The sequence below is a fragment of the Anguilla anguilla genome, chromosome 2, assembly GCF_013347855.1.
Source record: "Anguilla anguilla isolate fAngAng1 chromosome 2, fAngAng1.pri, whole genome shotgun sequence".
NCBI lineage: Eukaryota > Metazoa > Chordata > Actinopteri > Anguilliformes > Anguillidae > Anguilla > Anguilla anguilla.
In genome coordinates, this window is record NC_049202.1 from 68,879,942 (window position 1) to 68,896,426 (window position 16,485).

General features: G+C 40.1%; 1 protein-coding gene across 27 annotated transcripts in view; it reads left to right on the plus strand.

Moving 5' to 3' along the window:
* Positions 1 to 3,669: 3,669 nt before the first annotated feature.
* Positions 3,670 to 16,485, plus strand: part of LOC118221546 (hemicentin-1-like) — a 221,066-nt gene continuing 208,250 nt past the window's right edge. For 25 of the 27 annotated variants that reach the window (XM_035406713.1, XM_035406717.1, XM_035406715.1 and 22 more), the window contains exons 1-4: positions 3,670 to 3,827; positions 4,930 to 5,006; positions 5,831 to 6,169; positions 7,233 to 7,544. In XM_035406713.1, the coding sequence (XP_035262604.1) occupies positions 4,937 to 5,006; positions 5,831 to 6,169; positions 7,233 to 7,544 (721 nt within the window). In that variant the 5' untranslated portion in view covers positions 3,670 to 3,827; positions 4,930 to 4,936. The remainder of the gene's footprint in view (positions 3,828 to 4,929; positions 5,007 to 5,830; positions 6,170 to 7,232; positions 7,545 to 16,485) is intronic. The other 2 variants (XM_035406725.1, XM_035406724.1) reach the window with 2 other exon arrangements.

Genomic DNA, 16,485 nt, shown 5'->3' on the forward strand with positions numbered 1-16,485 from the left:
TGGACTTCTGTGTTTCCTTGGTGATGCCACATTTTTTGCTGTCCTGAGAATAACACTGATGTTCTCCAGCGCTGTACATTGCTCTGGATTGGAGTCTGCTAAGTGATCGTGTTGTGTTATTTAAGTTTGAAGGGAACACAAATCATGCAGTTCCATACAGCTATTTTCAAATAAGTGATACATTATGTAGTGAGGGGTGACATATTTAGGATATAGGAATGACTGATCTTTAGTAGGAGGTAACACACTATAGCCAAAACTATGTGGACACCTGACGTCCAACATCTCATCCGAAATGACGGGCTTTAATATGGAGTTGGTCCAACCGTTGCTGCAATAACAGCCTCCACTCTTCTGGGAAGGCTTTATACTAGATGTTGGAGCATTGCTACGGATATTTGCTTCCATTCAGCCAGAAGTGAGTTAGTACATTAGTGAGGTCGGGCACTGATCGAGCGATTAGGCCTGACTCGCAGTTGGCATTCCAGATGCCAACATAGCTCGGGCGACATAGCTCAGGAGGTAAGACCGATTGTCTAGCAGTCGGAGGGTTGCCGGTTCAAACCCCGCCCTGGGCATGTCGAAGTGTCCTTGAGCAAGACACCTAACCCCTAACTGCTCTGGCGAATGAGAGGCATCAATTGTAAAGCGCTTTGGATAAAAGCGCTATATAAATGCAGTCCATTTACCATTTACCATTTAGATGAGTTCCAGTCAAGTTCTTCCACACTGTTCTCGACTAAACAATTTCTATATGGACCTCGCTGTGTGCCCTGGGGTGTTGTCATGCTGAAACAGGAAGTGACTGATCAACAGACTGTTGAGGAAGCACAGAATCATCTAGAATGTGATTGCATGCTGTAGCATTAAGATTTGCCTTCACTGGAACTATGGGGCCTAGCCCAAACCATGAAAATCAGCAACAGACCAATGGGTGTCCAGATACTTTTGGTCATATTGTGTAGGGTGGATTCAGCAAATGTAGGACACTTTTTGGTATATTCAGTAGGAGACTATCGAAAACTTTTTTACGTGCACCAGTGGTGTTTAAAGACAGTCCAAAAAAAAAAAACAATTGTTGAATGACAGTAACTATTGTAGCAACAATTCAAGAATGCTTTTTTTGATTGGCTGTTGATTTGTACATAGAGTAATGCAAAGCTTAAGTGTCCCACTTCTGCTGATGTCCCACATTTGCTGAATCCACCCTACTTGAATCCACTTCATTCAGTAACCACACAAAAATGTGACCCACTCCATGTTTCCCTATTTTTATGCAAAAACTGTTTGTGGTAAACTGCCGCCTATCTCTTCCCACTTCCCTTTTCTACTTTCTAACTGAATGTTCTCACATACTTGCTTCTTGTTTCTCCTTAAGTGAAGTTATATTCTACTGAAGCATCAGTAATACAATGTATTGTTTGTTAGCATACACGTACAGTTCCCTCTGCAGATTTGGGTTTTATACTCAACAATTTTAGATTTGTAATTAAACAATTGACACGTGGTTAAAGTGCAGATTCTCAGCTTTTATTAAAGGGAATGTTTTTAAATACATTTTGGTTTCACCATGTAGAAATTGCAACAGTTTTTATACGTAGCCTGCCATTTGAGGGCATCATAACATTTGGGGCAAATGGTCGCACCAATGTTTCTGATTAGTCCGGTGAGTTCAATTCCTGCTTTACTGCAGGTATTAGAGAGCTTTCAGGATCTAGGGCTCTATCTTACACCCGGCGCAAAGCGGCGCCAAGCGCAACGCAAGTGTCTTTGCTAGTTTCAGACCGACGCAGTTGTCATTTTCCCGTCCAGCGCCCACGTTGTTTAAATAGCACATGTACTTGCGCCCATGGGCGTGTTGGTCTTAAAATGAGTTGTGGTCAGGCGCATTGCTATCTTGAGGCAGCGGGAAGCGATTGCGCGATTGACCAACAAAAACCTGGTTTTAAGTCAATGGAGCAGTATTTTACTGTTATTTTAAGGGCACATTATTAAGATAGTAATATTACTATTATTAAGTTAGTAATATCATTTTTTAAAATGATTTAAAAAAAAAAAAATACGTCATAATGGTTAGTCATAATATTTATCAGAATTAGCTAATGGAGCAGATCCGTTTCCTCTGCAGAGAAGCGTTCTTTCCTACTACTTGGCGAGTCCACCATTATAATAGCAATCCGCCAAGGTACAAGCGCACCTGGCTTTTAAAGGGAGTGGGAGATGACACTCTGATGGGTTTATTTCATATTACGCCCAAAACACACCTATGATTAATTAAGAGACTAAGGACAACCCCTTTGAACCATGCGCTTTTACTTTGCGCTCAGATTACCCACCGTTAAACCAGCAAAAGTGGATTTGGACACGCCATAAATGCATTTGCGCCATGGGCTTTAGACCGTGCGCTTAGATCGTTAAAATATAGCCCCTAGTCTTAAATCTCAGTGGGGATGGAGTCAGAGGATCAGCTAAAGCAGGCAGGACGGCACAGGGAGTGAACACAGGCAGGGCAGCACTGGGATTGATTACAGTGCTCGTGGGAGCAGGTGCCAGACCAGCTGCAGCAGATCCACTCTGATAGTACAGGGCATGTATGACAAACAATATAGACAGTGTGACAAACACACACATACACAAGCACGAACGCACACACACAAGCACTGTCAGTTGAAAAAGAATCCAGGTGGACTGGAAACGTGCTAGGAGTAAAAAGGCATACAAATACAATCACACAAAAGACAGCAGCTAAAGTCATTTAATAATATGTCACAATGGCTTCAATTATTATATATAAATTAATATATGATCCAAAGATGAATTGCATTTAATATTAAACTATGTAATTAAATCATGTGTGCTCCAACAAACCTGAGCAGGCTTCTTAGCCAAATTAAGGTTTGACATTGCAGCAGCATTACGTGTACCACCAGGTCAAGCTTTTACAAAGTGGGAGAGAATGACGTGAGAATATGGGGAAATAAATAAAATAAAATAAAAACCCGAAAAGAACCATTCTAAATAAAATATAAAACATTCTTGTTAAGTTTGTTGTCGTCGTAGAATAAATAAATATGGTAGGCCATTACCATTCCTAAATTCAGTGTTGGCTGTGGGGAGGATATGTGTGAGGTCACTGCATTGTGGACAGAAGGAGCAGGAGCTGCAGCAGGTGATCTGACTTGATTTATATTCAGCTCATGTCATCTTAACAAGGAATCGCTGTCAGTGCAAGGAATTTTATCAGTCTATGTTTACTGCAACTACCATTTATATGACTATGGCATTGCTCCACAGAACATCATAACAATAGCTAACACACATTGATAATTACATCATGTAGCTAATTGACCGGATCTTTCAGGTAAATTTCCGTTAGCTACCTAGTCCAGCTAAATTGCTATCAGAGACGGCAGAATAAACGTATATCGTCTCTGCTACTATCAAACGACCGTTAGCTTTGTTTTCCTCTTGGCCATTTAACGATTTAATTTTTACCTAGAGAATAACGCACAATCCCGCTTCATTCTTGAACGCTGTCGCTGTCATCCGGATTCTACCGCGATGCGTTTAAAAGCTGCGTTGCCGCATTTGTTTGGCAAGGAATGGATGAGCAAAACGAGTCCCGATTGGTAAGAAATGGAGCTGCAGAAAAGGGGAGATTTGATTGGTAAAAAAATATGGACATGCTGAGCGAGTCCCGATTGGTAGACAGGAAGATTTGACAAAAATGAAACCGAAAGCAACTAACACACGAACAAGCAGTTTGTTTTACACAGCAACACGGAAAGGACTTGGCTATTCGTTTACTTAAATTCACTTGCATTAAGGTAAGGGAAATATCGAATTTTCTATTTGTTTTCTCAATGAACAAACGGTTTTATTTTTTACTTCAACTTGCTAGTCATATCTTCGAAATAGGATTATGAATTGGTCGTTTCTGTTTTAATATCTCGTTAGAATCTCTAAGCTATCTGGCATGAACGTAATTTTCAGTATTTTAGTTGGTGTTCTTGACTACTGAACTTCAATCACACGTGTGCGATTCAGTTGTGTGTTGGAGAGAGGCCGACTGCAGAGGGTGAAGATAATGCCCAGGGAACATTTGTGTGGTGAAAAGTCGGCGAAGCTCTATTTTTATACAGTCTATGGCGAAGCTCCGTCTAGGCGTTCAGCTTAAAACGTAACGTAGGCTACAAGGAAAAGTGAAAGTTTTCTTGCTGACTGGGATGTAGCCACGTTGTATCCAATATAGGCTAATCGGAGAGCCCTGAAAGTAAACATCATTTATCTGTGCGTTTACACTTCTGTATATGGAGCCCTCCCGTAGCTGGGAAAAACCCCGACGGTTGATTTCCCATTTGGCTCCGTTTGCGAGGAAACTGTCCTTGGCAAAAACCTCGCAGGGACTGCGATCTGTGCAATCACGGAATGTTTGTGATACAGCTTTGGAAACAATACACAAAACAAAACAAAATTACAATCAGATAACGTTTGTGTGTGCTGATTGGTCAATTTGTGCGTTTAAGGAACTGATTGTATTTTAGATTACAGTAAGAATTGCTGTAATATTTCATTACCCATAAAAGATTCTCACAAAACCTATTGTAAATCAACAGCAACATGCTGTATAACAACAGCAAAGTAATGTTCATAAATTAACATTTACTCTGTGTTGAGGTTGCGCAACTCCTCACACACCAATCAGAAGCCAATGCCTACTGTTGTTTGGCAGAATCTCCTGTTCAGGTTTCTCGCCCTGCAGAAACTACTGTAATACGGAAGAATCTCGGCCTAACATCATTATTGCACTGAATATTTAACCATGGATATTGCAAGCCATTTAATTTGATGTAGTATTGGGAATGATTTCCTCTAAAACATATGTTTTGTATACCATAACTTGTTTTTCCTTTTCGTCTTGCATTAAAGGAGAAAAATGGCATCTGTCATCTGGATCCTGTATGTAGTATTGTATGCTGAATTCATGTGTGCAGTGTCTGCTGACAGTAAGTTGTTTTTTTTTTTGGTCAATATCACATGTAAAAAGTCCCTGTTAAATTGAAAGTGAATGCATGAATTTATCAGAGATTCTTTGAACGGTTTCATTTGTTTTTGAACTGTGAACTGGAGTCAGTGGCAGACAGATCATTTTATTGTCAGTAACAATGAAGCGGTTAATTTTCTGAATAAATACTAAAACGAAGAGCTAATCATTCCCAAATTAATTTTGTATTAGCATTACTTCTGTGTACATAACACAATTATGAAGTATTTGCTTATATGCAGAGTATTTGAACTTGTTTAAAAATGTAACCGTAATTATTTTTTCCTCAGTCAGACCATATTGCCAATGTAAACATTACTTAACATGATCTGCCCGGATGCTTATTGAAAAGCACAGATTTTGTCAAGTGTGCTTACAAACTCCACTCAAAAAGCTGTTGTGATTTACCTCTTAGGTAAAGTGTATTATTGTACTGACTTCTGGGATTATTTGCTATTAAATCATAAAAAGTATTGATAAGTAAAGTTTATGAATTAATCAAAGAAATGAAAAGCTTCAAGGTAAAATTTCCTCCTCCTCTATTTCAAGCTCACAAACTGGTCGTGTTGTTTAGGCTCATGTCTCACGTATCACCGTTCATTGTTTGGACGCGGTTTCAGTCATAGATTGGCTTCGCTCATAGATTAATAAACTATTTTTTAACTCGTCTAACTTATTGAGTTGCTTTCACTCCTGTTTTTGTCCTGTGCAGTTTGTCTGGCCTGTTTTTTTATTTTTATTTTTTTCCCTCCATGTTTTCTGATGTTGCCTTGTTTATTTGTGCAGAGTTGGTCTCCCTGAATTGCCAGGATGAAAACCATGGAGTCCATGGCAAGGACTCTTTATTGAAATGCTTTCTGAATTCTGGTGGGGAAAGCGTGATGGTCACAGCGGCAACATGGAGGCGGCCAGGAGGGAAGCGTCCTTTACTAATGTTTATAAATGACAAAGTTAAAATGCCGGAAGATCCACGATTCTCCTTTAAGCAGTTACAGGTGTCTGGCAGAAACATAGACGTGTCCTTTCTGGTGAGAAACACAATGAGGACAGATGAAGGGAAATATGAATGCGAAGTTGTAACTGACAGCGGTGAAGCCAAAGCAGTTGTAAGCCTTTCTGTCACAGGTGGGTATATAAAATATAATAGTGATGTACATTTTTATATTTCATATGATGAGAAATGAAAAGGGAAACAGACTTTAGAACCTCCATGTGCACCTTCTTTAAAACCTCCAGGGCCCTTAGGTGTTAATATTGCCTTTTGAGTCAAGACTGAGCTGTGGCCATGTCTCTGACCCAGGTCCAATCTGTTTGACCCAGTTACTTGTTTGGAAGCATACCTGATGGGTGGAGGGGGCAATGTGGTTGGATTTCAATGTTTAATAATTTTGACCACAGAGCAGGTTACAGAACAACAGTCTGATGGATTTAACTGGAGTACTTTGATTGCAGCAAATGCAAAAATGTAATGAGTCTGTGACAGGTCACTTATTTAAATTCACACATTAAATAATTGTTTTCACTTGAATGTTGTTTCGAGAGTCATACATTAATGCCTTTGTTCTCCTGTGGTGCACACAGTAAAATTCTATGAGGGTTCTTTCCCCGTTGTCCCGGCTGCAATTTTGAGATTGCATGTATGGGGTAAAATTAATTAAGTTATAAATACTAACTTGCTTTATACGAATTACAACTTATACTAAAATTATACACCCCAAACTTTAATTTACACCTACTTTATCAATGCCAGTCCTCTTTCAAATCCATCATACGGTTGATGCTTGATTCTCCCATTCCCACAGAAAAAGTCCCTCATTCTAATGCTACTGAGGCAATGAGCCATACCTATAAACAGTCTGATTTCCTGGAAATAGTTTCCAAAACTTAACCATTTTAAAAAGCTGGAGAGAAAAGGGGATCTCGTATAAGAACTGTAGTCAATAGCCATGATCCATGGAGAGCCTAACGAAAGAAAAGCCAGAAATAAGTCAGATTTTATGAGCTTCTCGAGATTTATTGTGTTGTGTTCAGCTAGAGTTAATATTAAATGGCCGTTTAAAGCTTGGTACTAGTTCATGATTAACTTTGTTTCTGATAACAGGCTGAATGACTTAACAGGTGGATGCGGTAGATACACAGTTGATTTTGCAATGTCAAATATTAATTGACCTTTCTTTTCGCTATCTAGCCACTTACTCCAAACCAGACATGAGCTCAGTTCCGGAGAAAGACCTACAGGAGGACATGGAAGTCACATTATTCTGCAATGCCTCTGGGGGTTACCCGGTTGGCATGATCCACTGGTACGACCAGCATGGCACCAACTGGACCCGCAGTGCAGAAATGACGGTGGTGGAGACCACGGACAAACGCACGAACTTATCCAGCAAGTTCACGCTTAGGGCTTCCTCCATCACTCCTCAGTATCGGTGCTTAGTGTTAAACAACAATGGTGTGGAAGAAGGAAAGGCAGAATTTGACCTTAAATTTCGGGAAAATGGTAAGAATTATTTCTCTTCTCCATCGGTTTCACTTTCTGTGATGCAGTCTCCCAGCTGCCTTGAAGTTAATTGTTCCCCCCCACTTCATCTAGGTGCACTGCAAAGGGAACTCTTATTCTAGTTATTTTTTTTATCAACATCCTTATCCAATTCCATCAAACTTAGTAATGGCCAGCAACCTGCCTAACACACTGCTGCAAAATGCTTTTCATATGCTGATCTGAGTAAATAAATGCAGTAAAATATCTCGGGGGGACAAAATGATTTTCTGACAGTACAGGGACAGATCATTCCCATACGTATATTGTGACAAACACACCTGCCACAGGCCACCGAAGTGGCTTTCCTTGGGGCCCTCCAGCACAGAGACACAGGGAGATGATGTTCCAACAGTCCAGATTTATTTTACAAGGGTTTGGCAAGATGGTACAGCCAAATGAGCAGATCTTAAACCCTGTCATGACAGAGAGCTCCCCGTGTGAGTGGGGATGGCAGATTTAACCTGTGCGCAGTGATTACCTCACTACCCACAGGTGCAGCCACTCCTGTTCCTGGGTCCAATTAGCCTAGCCAATTATCTAATTCTTAACCAATTATCCAATTGGCCAGGTCTAATTAGCTTGACCCAGGGCAGGTGTGGCTGCTTAAACCAGCCATCCCTACACCACATATATAAATAATCTGTCCCATTTGTAATCAGCGTATTCAACTGCTCACCTGGCACACCACTTCAGAAAAAACTGTGGTTCCCCTGGCGCTCTTGGCTGTCCTCGTTCTTATTGAGTTGCCTTCTGGGGTACTCATGTAATAGCTATGTAAAAGATTGGTTCGCTGTTTTGTTGTATTTATCTCTGTTTGTAATGCTAAGTGTCGGTTTGTAGAGTTAACTTTACACCTACTGCTTATAAATGGGCCTTCCGTGCCTTAATTTATAATATTGGGCTTTTTGATTCCTGAGACTAATGCTCCTGTTCTCCACTTCTGTCAATTGCAGTGGATACGTTGAAGGAGAAGGCGATGGGAGACAAGAGCAGCACGGCCATTGCGGCAGTCATCGTCATCGTTGGATCCCTGGTGTGTGGCCTGCTGATTTTGGCTCTGTTGCGCAGACGGCGCACTCAGCGTGAGTACAGAAATGGCGTTCAGCAGGAATCTGCACGGGCTGCTTCAGCCAAGCAGCAAAGGAAAGGCTTCAGCTCCCCCTCCTTTTTCCTGACACTTCCTGTTTGGCTCAGAGGTTCGGGAAATTTTGTGAATTGTTCAAATTGGAATGCTGCGAAATGCAGCGCAGTCAAGTGGTCGCACAAATGCACATGCGTCCTCCTCTGCTCCACAGTTGGTGTGAAATGGAAATAAGCCTTAATAAAAGTGTCACTTGCCAAGCAAAAAAAGGAGGTCGGTGAAGAATTATTAAACTGCCAGTATTTTCAACAGTCATTAGGAGTAATCACATGTGAGTACTGTTTAGACATGGGCACAGTACTGTATATAGATACCTGGTAATGTGATAGGGTCTAATAATTATGAAATCATTTCATTACAGAGGCCCGAAGGCAATCAACTCACCCCATACTGGGTATGATTTTGTTTTTACGGTAGCTATTAGTCATACTCCAATGGTTTCTCAGACTCTTGAACTTTAATCTGGCTTTAGTCAGAAACATCGCTGTCACAGTAATGGACATGAATGTATCAAAATTGTATAATTGTGCAAAATAATATAGCCTGGTGAAGTACAAATAAATTTAAAGACAAAAAGATGCCCAATCCTCTTCCTGGAGATCTACTATCCTGTATGTTTTCAACCCAAGCAAAACATCATCAGCTAGAGATTTCTTTGAGCTGCTAATTTGTAAAATTGGGGTTAAAATTAGAACCTACAGGCCAGCTGATCTCCAGGAACAGGAGTGGGCAGCCCTGCTATATAGTGGATAAGCAATTTACTGGAATACAGTAAAATTGTGATCCATTCTGTAAAACCATTGGAAATCTGCTGGAATGGAGGGACTTTCCTACATTTCTTTTGACTGCATCACTTTTGCGGAACCTTCGTGGAATCTTTTTCTGTTGGCTGTATGGCCCTCATAGAAACTGATTTACCTTTGAATGTCTAATTGAAGTTGCCTTTTCAAAATAGTGGCACCATATTTTGTCAGCCATAGGTTGGTGTTTTAATCTTTTACTGGTGTGTACAGGGGACAGTGCAGCATTAGGGGCTGTGGTGTATGACTCCACAATCAAACTGCCACATTAAGTGGGGAGAGAACCGGTGATTGGCTGCCAGAAAATCAGAATTGCTTACGAGACATTTGCATCAGAATTGCCTGATGAATCCCTCAGCATCAGTAACAGACAGAGCCCTGAGCTACTGTAGAGCACTTGGTAGATTTTAATAGATCTAATAATAGGTAATTAAAAATATATATATTTTATAAGCAGGATGGGAATAGCGTGAGATGTTTGGCTTCAGTTCACTGTCATCTGTCCTTTATTTTCCATTAACGTTTTTCATTTTATGTCATCTGGGAATTTGGGAATCTTCAACTTTCAGTATCCTGCAACTCTTGTGAGAAACAGACAGGCCTTTTGTTGTGGGGAAATGGGATACATAGAGTAACCTGTCCATCGACCAATGCAGGCAGTGTGTGTACTATACGTCTAACCTTCTCTCTTCTGCTTTTAGGGGCGAGGTATCCAGAGGGTTCAGACACGATGGAAGAAGGTAATTATTTCCTGTTCCGTCACAGTGCCCTAGTCAGTTGATAATGTCTCACATTTTTAACGTAGCTTAGATTTGTTTGGTTTTTTAAATTTTTTTAAAGACTTTCTCAAAAGGTTTCCAGGCAATGCGGTGGATAACAATCTCTTCTTGTTCAACAGGTTCGGCAGGTTTGAACGATACGACGGAATCTGTGCCTGAACCTTTTAACAAATGAAGTTGGATTATTGCCCCTTCTTCAGGACTGTGTCTAATCCTTATAGTAACAAATCGCTGCAGATTCTGGGGAAATGGCGGAATTTTACTTTTCCTTTCTGTGTGTCTGTGAACTCAGAGAAACTAATGACTCTGCTCCAGCTTTATTTCTGATTGGTAGTTTGTCATGGCAGTGCAATCAAGAATGCTCTGGTAATCCCCTGTGATGAATGTACTTTCGGTTGCTCTTTACAGTTCTACCAGACTAAAAACAGACCGCTTCCCTTTTCCACCCAAAAAGAGCATCACGTCCTCTTTTCATTTCCTGATATGGAACCTCAAACTGAACTTTGTGGAGACACTGCATGCGAATTAGTGATGTGAGAAAATGTAATGCTCAACACGAAGTATCACACAAGTAAAATAACACAAACAAAATGAGGGAAAAAAATAACAAACAGGGCAACACAGTTCAGTCGAATTGTGGAACGTGATCACAAACTATTTTACAAAATGTCAAAAGATACAGAACAATATAATACAATAAGCTTGTATATAGTGCTCATTGTGCTGTGCATTGAAGAGGCATTAAAATAAGAATCAGCATAGGAACAGGCAAGGTCTAGGCCGTGTCCAAAACTGCTTACTTGCCTACTACTAAGCACACTGGATAGGAAAATTACGTACATAAAATTTTCAAAAAATGATCTTGATATATTTATTTGGGGGTTCGGCTGAATGTACGTACTTTTCAGGAAGTCATACTTTTTTTTTAGGATGCCTCACAGAGGAAGAAGCTATCTTTGGGTCCCATCAATCAGAGAGCAAGCCTTTTTACTGCAAGGGCTACTTTGCACTACTCATGACACTTCTGCAGTACGACTGAAAAACAGTGAGGAATATTTTTATAAATATTTTATGTTTAGTCGCCAATACATATTCTGAGCACACCTCTTGTTAGGAGGCTGTTTTGGACACGGCCTTAATGACTGATATTTGAAGTCTGATCAACTGATATGTTTTGGATTTCGGTTACAAAGACATGGTGCAGAGCAGCCTAAACCTATGCCTCGGATTGCTTTGCTGTGAGGTCTCTGTGTCTGCAGACCGCACAAACAGGATTTCCAAGATTTGGAAGTGCTCATAAGTGCTTTATAGGTAGTGAGGAGGAAGTAATTCAACCCTAGTTTAAAGGGGGCAGAACAGCAACCGCGGTGCAGAAAATGCTCTGCGCAGCATCTGTGGAAAAAAAAGTGTCAGTTAAACTTGGAACTATACAGTGGATCCCAACGTGAACTTTGTTGTCGCTAAATTAACACTACATTCCTAAGAGTCCAGGACACCAACAACAACAAAGCATTATAATAATTCAACCTGGTGATTGTACAGGCGTTACCTCTGCATTCGCATTGTCATTACAAGGGTTGGTCTAAACTTTACTGCATTGTGCAGTTTAGATTAAGTTAATTTGGGCCCCATTGTTGCACTCCTTGCCTTTGCGTTCTCACTGAAGATATTTTCGGACGTGAGTGTGTACAGAGATGTTTTGTGCTGTACATGTAGAAACATGATCGCCATTCCTTAAAGAAGTCTGTGAACTAAAAAGGTAGCAAGATGGTTTCACATGGGGGATCCTTTGATCTCCTAGGAACCCTTACTGATTTCAGTGAAGAATTGTTGGATGTTATAACAGTTAACCAAAAGAATGAAAATTCAGCTTCTGTTTTTCAAGCATATTCATTTTTTCCCATTTTGGATTTAAAAAAAAAACCTTTTTATATCATATGTTCCATTCACAATCTACTTTTGCAAATAAAACTGTAAATAGATGTAGTTGATTTAAATATGTTAATCACTGCTGAATTCTGAGTGTTGTGATCGTTAACACCCTTCACCCCTGGTTTAAATGTTGTGATTGTTATAATTACGGTGTATTTTTTGGCTTGAATGGTGGGATTGTTAACACTCCTTTCTTTTCACTGGTTTGTGCATACGTACACTAATTAACATGCTGCAGATTTTGGGTGATGGGTCATTTTTGATCCAAAATTTACGTCTGCTTGTTTTATATTTGTATTGATAAACTGTAAAAAAACTAAAATTGATGTGTGGATTCATAGATTTTCCACAGTGCATTTCTCTTTGTTTAAAACTTGTACTTTCTTACTTTGTGGTGCTTCTAATATATTGCTTCTATACTTTATAATGCTGTTTTATTATTGGACTAATTATAATTACTTGATTATGTAAAGGATTATTTAAAATAATAATCAGGATTTGTTTTGTGATAACACCTTTGATTACAATGCAAGTTAGTTTTTTTACAGTAAAATGTTTTATAATTTAACAAAATGTTTATTTGTATTTTCTTATTTGTTTCAGTAGCATATTATATACAGGCAGGGCATCCAGGTTTTTCCAGAGGGAAATGAAGGTCAAATATAATAAAGCCACTTTACATTTTAAGTCATTGAAAAAGCAGGTCTTCACAATACAGTTTAGCAGACGAACAGAGGCTGTTATTACTCTGATAAATGGATGCCCACTGTGGGTATTTCTGCAGTACAGTACACACTGTTGGTATTTCTTAATCTGTCAAGTTGCACAAAATAATTTCTTTCAGCAGCCATTTTAGTTCCTGGAAAAAAATGTTACAAAAATATGTGATGACAAATTTTTTTCTTACACATCTATGCATGAAATAAAGGCATCCAGTTAAATTAATGTGACTGAAAAAGGCACCCATTGCAATCTGTACAATAACACACTGTTTCAGCTGCAGTGCCTTGCAGATTTTTCGGCCTTCGCAATTATGAACAAAAATTTCTGTGTGAACTGCTGCATTGTGTGCTAAATTAATAAAATTACTCAACGTTAAAAGGTCATTCATTTCCCGGAAAGTTAAATGTCTAGTGTTTTCAGTGCTTTGTGCATCATCCCTTTTCTTTTTTCCACTGCACAGTTTTTTATTTAGAGAAAAATAGAAAGACGCAAATAACCAAGAGCAACAATAAACACGGACATTTGGCCGAACAAAACAAACGCTCACAAAACATCATCTCTCAATATCAGGCTATTGCATGAAGAAATGATCTAATGAATATCCCAGGCCATCTTGTCCTGTATTGTAATCTCTGAGGGCCGAGGGCCACTTTCCTCAGTAATAAGTGGTAAATGGACTGCATTTATATAGCGCTTTTATCCAAAGTGCTTTGCAATTGATGCCTCTCATTCACCAGAGCAGTTAGGGGTTAAGTGTCAAAGACACTTTGACACGCCCAGGGCGGGGTTTGAACCGGCATCCCTCCGTCTGCCAGACAATCACTCTTACCTCCTGAGCTATGTCGCCCCTAACTCCATGACAGGCGTAAGCCAGTTATCTGAGCTAAAACAGCCCAGTTTGCACCCTTTCCAGTTCATGAGTATTGCACTTCCCGAAAAGCTAATGCAATGGCCTGTGGTGTAATTCACGATCGGATATTTTCTACTCCCTAATAAGTATATTTTAAGTGTATGTACTGGAATGCAAACATTTAACATCATGCATAACATATCGTTTACTTCAGCCAAGCATTTATGAACGAGTGGACAATCCCACAATAGGTGGATGTGATTAGCAACCACAGCCATTCCAGCACAAAAATGAGATTTGAATCCAACTTGTCCAAAAAAGTACATGGTGTAATGTAGGCCCTGTGCAAGACCTTCATCTGAATGACTTCATATCTCACAGAGTTGGATAGGGAGAGTTACTTTCCCAATCCTTCCCATGGATAATGTTGCAAATGTAGGAAAGACTCTGCAGTTTATAGCTGAGGCCGTTCCTCTAACAGCAAGCAGTGTATCTCAACTTGTAAATCAAGGTTGCTCTTTGAACTTGAAAAACTTCAATACCCTTTGTCATGGGGCATTTCATAACAGATTTCAAGTACATGTATTGTGATAACACAGTGTCGTTCAAAGCAAATCCCGAGTTCTCCCACGTCACTCCTCTGCTGAGGTCACTGCACTGGCTATCGGTTGCTGCCAGGATCAGGTTCAAAGTCCTGACCCTCGCCTACACTACAGCCAGCAGGACTGCCCCTGTCTACTAAAGTAGGCAGTATACTTCGTACGAAGCAGAAATTTTTGAGCAAAACGAAACAATCAGAACAACTGACGAACAAAAAGACGCGGTGTTGTGTGTTCGTACAGTGCAGTGTGCGACGGCCTCCAGGGAGAACTTTTCGATAAGTTCTTTCTTGTTCTCCGACCTCCCCCTCTCAGCTATTGGTCCAAATATCACATAGTTGGTTACGTCACGGTTGCGTTCAGAGGGCTGAATTGACATGCTAATTTACGGAGTCAACACCAATCTCTCTTCTGTAGAGATGGGAATTCTGTGACTTCCCGCATGTTTGATGAATGGTGCTACTCCTTTCAGCAAGTCATCAAAACGCCTAGCGCACATTCGGAAATAAGAGAAAGTGGACCTTACAGGACATGATTAAATTCTGCACACTTGCTCGACTACTCCGCTCTGCAGCAGGGCACCTTGCACCCCCATTCGAGTGAAGGGTTCTCGCTCACCCCCATCACGGAGCTTCTCCACCCTTGCTCCCCAGTGGTGGAACAATCTCCCTGTCCCTCTTCGAACCTCTGTCTCACTACCCATCTTCCGGCGTGGTCTGAAGACAAATCTCTTCCGACTATACCTGGACTAACTGCCACCACTCTGTGAATCATTTCACTTAAAATTTCCTTTCATGCCACTTATGTTAGGCCTACATGTACCCCCATTCCAGCACTCATTGTAATTTGTATTTTTCATTTTCCAGAGTCTTACCTCTGACAATGAATAAAGGATTACTCCATATTGGACATGCGGGTAAAGATGCTCCATTGATGGTTAGTCACTTGTGTGCTATTCCTCACTTCAAAAGAGAATTAAATTAAGAGACTGTCCATTTTAGCATTAAACTAAAGGTGGTGGCACAATAGTGATGCTATAGATTAATAATTGTTACATTCTGAACAATTCCTCTCCTTTAGCCACTCCCAACTGCCACCTTTATGTCCAAATTTCTATGCTCAAGACAAGGGGTATCTTGCATTATATGACAAGCAATAAAAACAGGCACACTCAGCCCTACTTTTTTTAAAACAATTAATTCTTAATTCTCACCCTTCCACAAGAAGCCATAGAATAGTTGATCTATTTCCTCACACCAACACCGTGGGAATTTGAGTGGAATGGTCGACGTACAGAAAAAGGAATTCTAGGTAAAATATTCACTTTAATCGCCTCTGGCCATAGCCCAGAATGATAGAGGCAAAACTGGGCCATCTCTTGATATCACCCATATAAAAAATAAAGAGAGCAGTGCCAAGGTGAATTAAGAAGCAATGGTGATTAAGAGTGATAGCTTCACTCCTACCGCAATTAACTTCGTACCCAGAAAATTGTCAAAACACTTTTATAATGTTCAACGGGTACAATATTGAGCTAGCTGGTGTCGTGTCTAGGAACCGACAGACTTCCACGCCAATCGCCAATCTGTAAAAAACAATTTCACGAGGGAAAAGACAACAGCAGCAAGCTCTTCAGAAAGTTTAGACTTTATTGCACAGGTGCACAAAGCCGGATCAATTCAGGGGAATTGAACCTCGATTGTCAGTTTTGCATACATTTTATACACAAATTGTACCCCACAACTCCCTTTAACACATTTCTAAAAATACCAGCCATCTGGTCTTTTTGGCACCATAATGATTTTAGTTTCCTGCTCTTGGGTCAACCTGACCTTCTTGGCACCAAAATGATTTTCTGTTCTAAGGTGATCTCATCATTGTGGAAAGTACCCCAACTTTCCCTTTAGAAAATATCAGTCTTTACTCTGTAATTTTCCACTATGCATACAAGTCACCACCTTCTGTAATTTTCCATTAAGCATACAAGTTACAGAGTTATAGCCTCCTGTACTTTTCTACTGTATTCAGGTTACACAGGGGTCACTGTAAAGTATTAGTCTTCTAGCATTTCTATT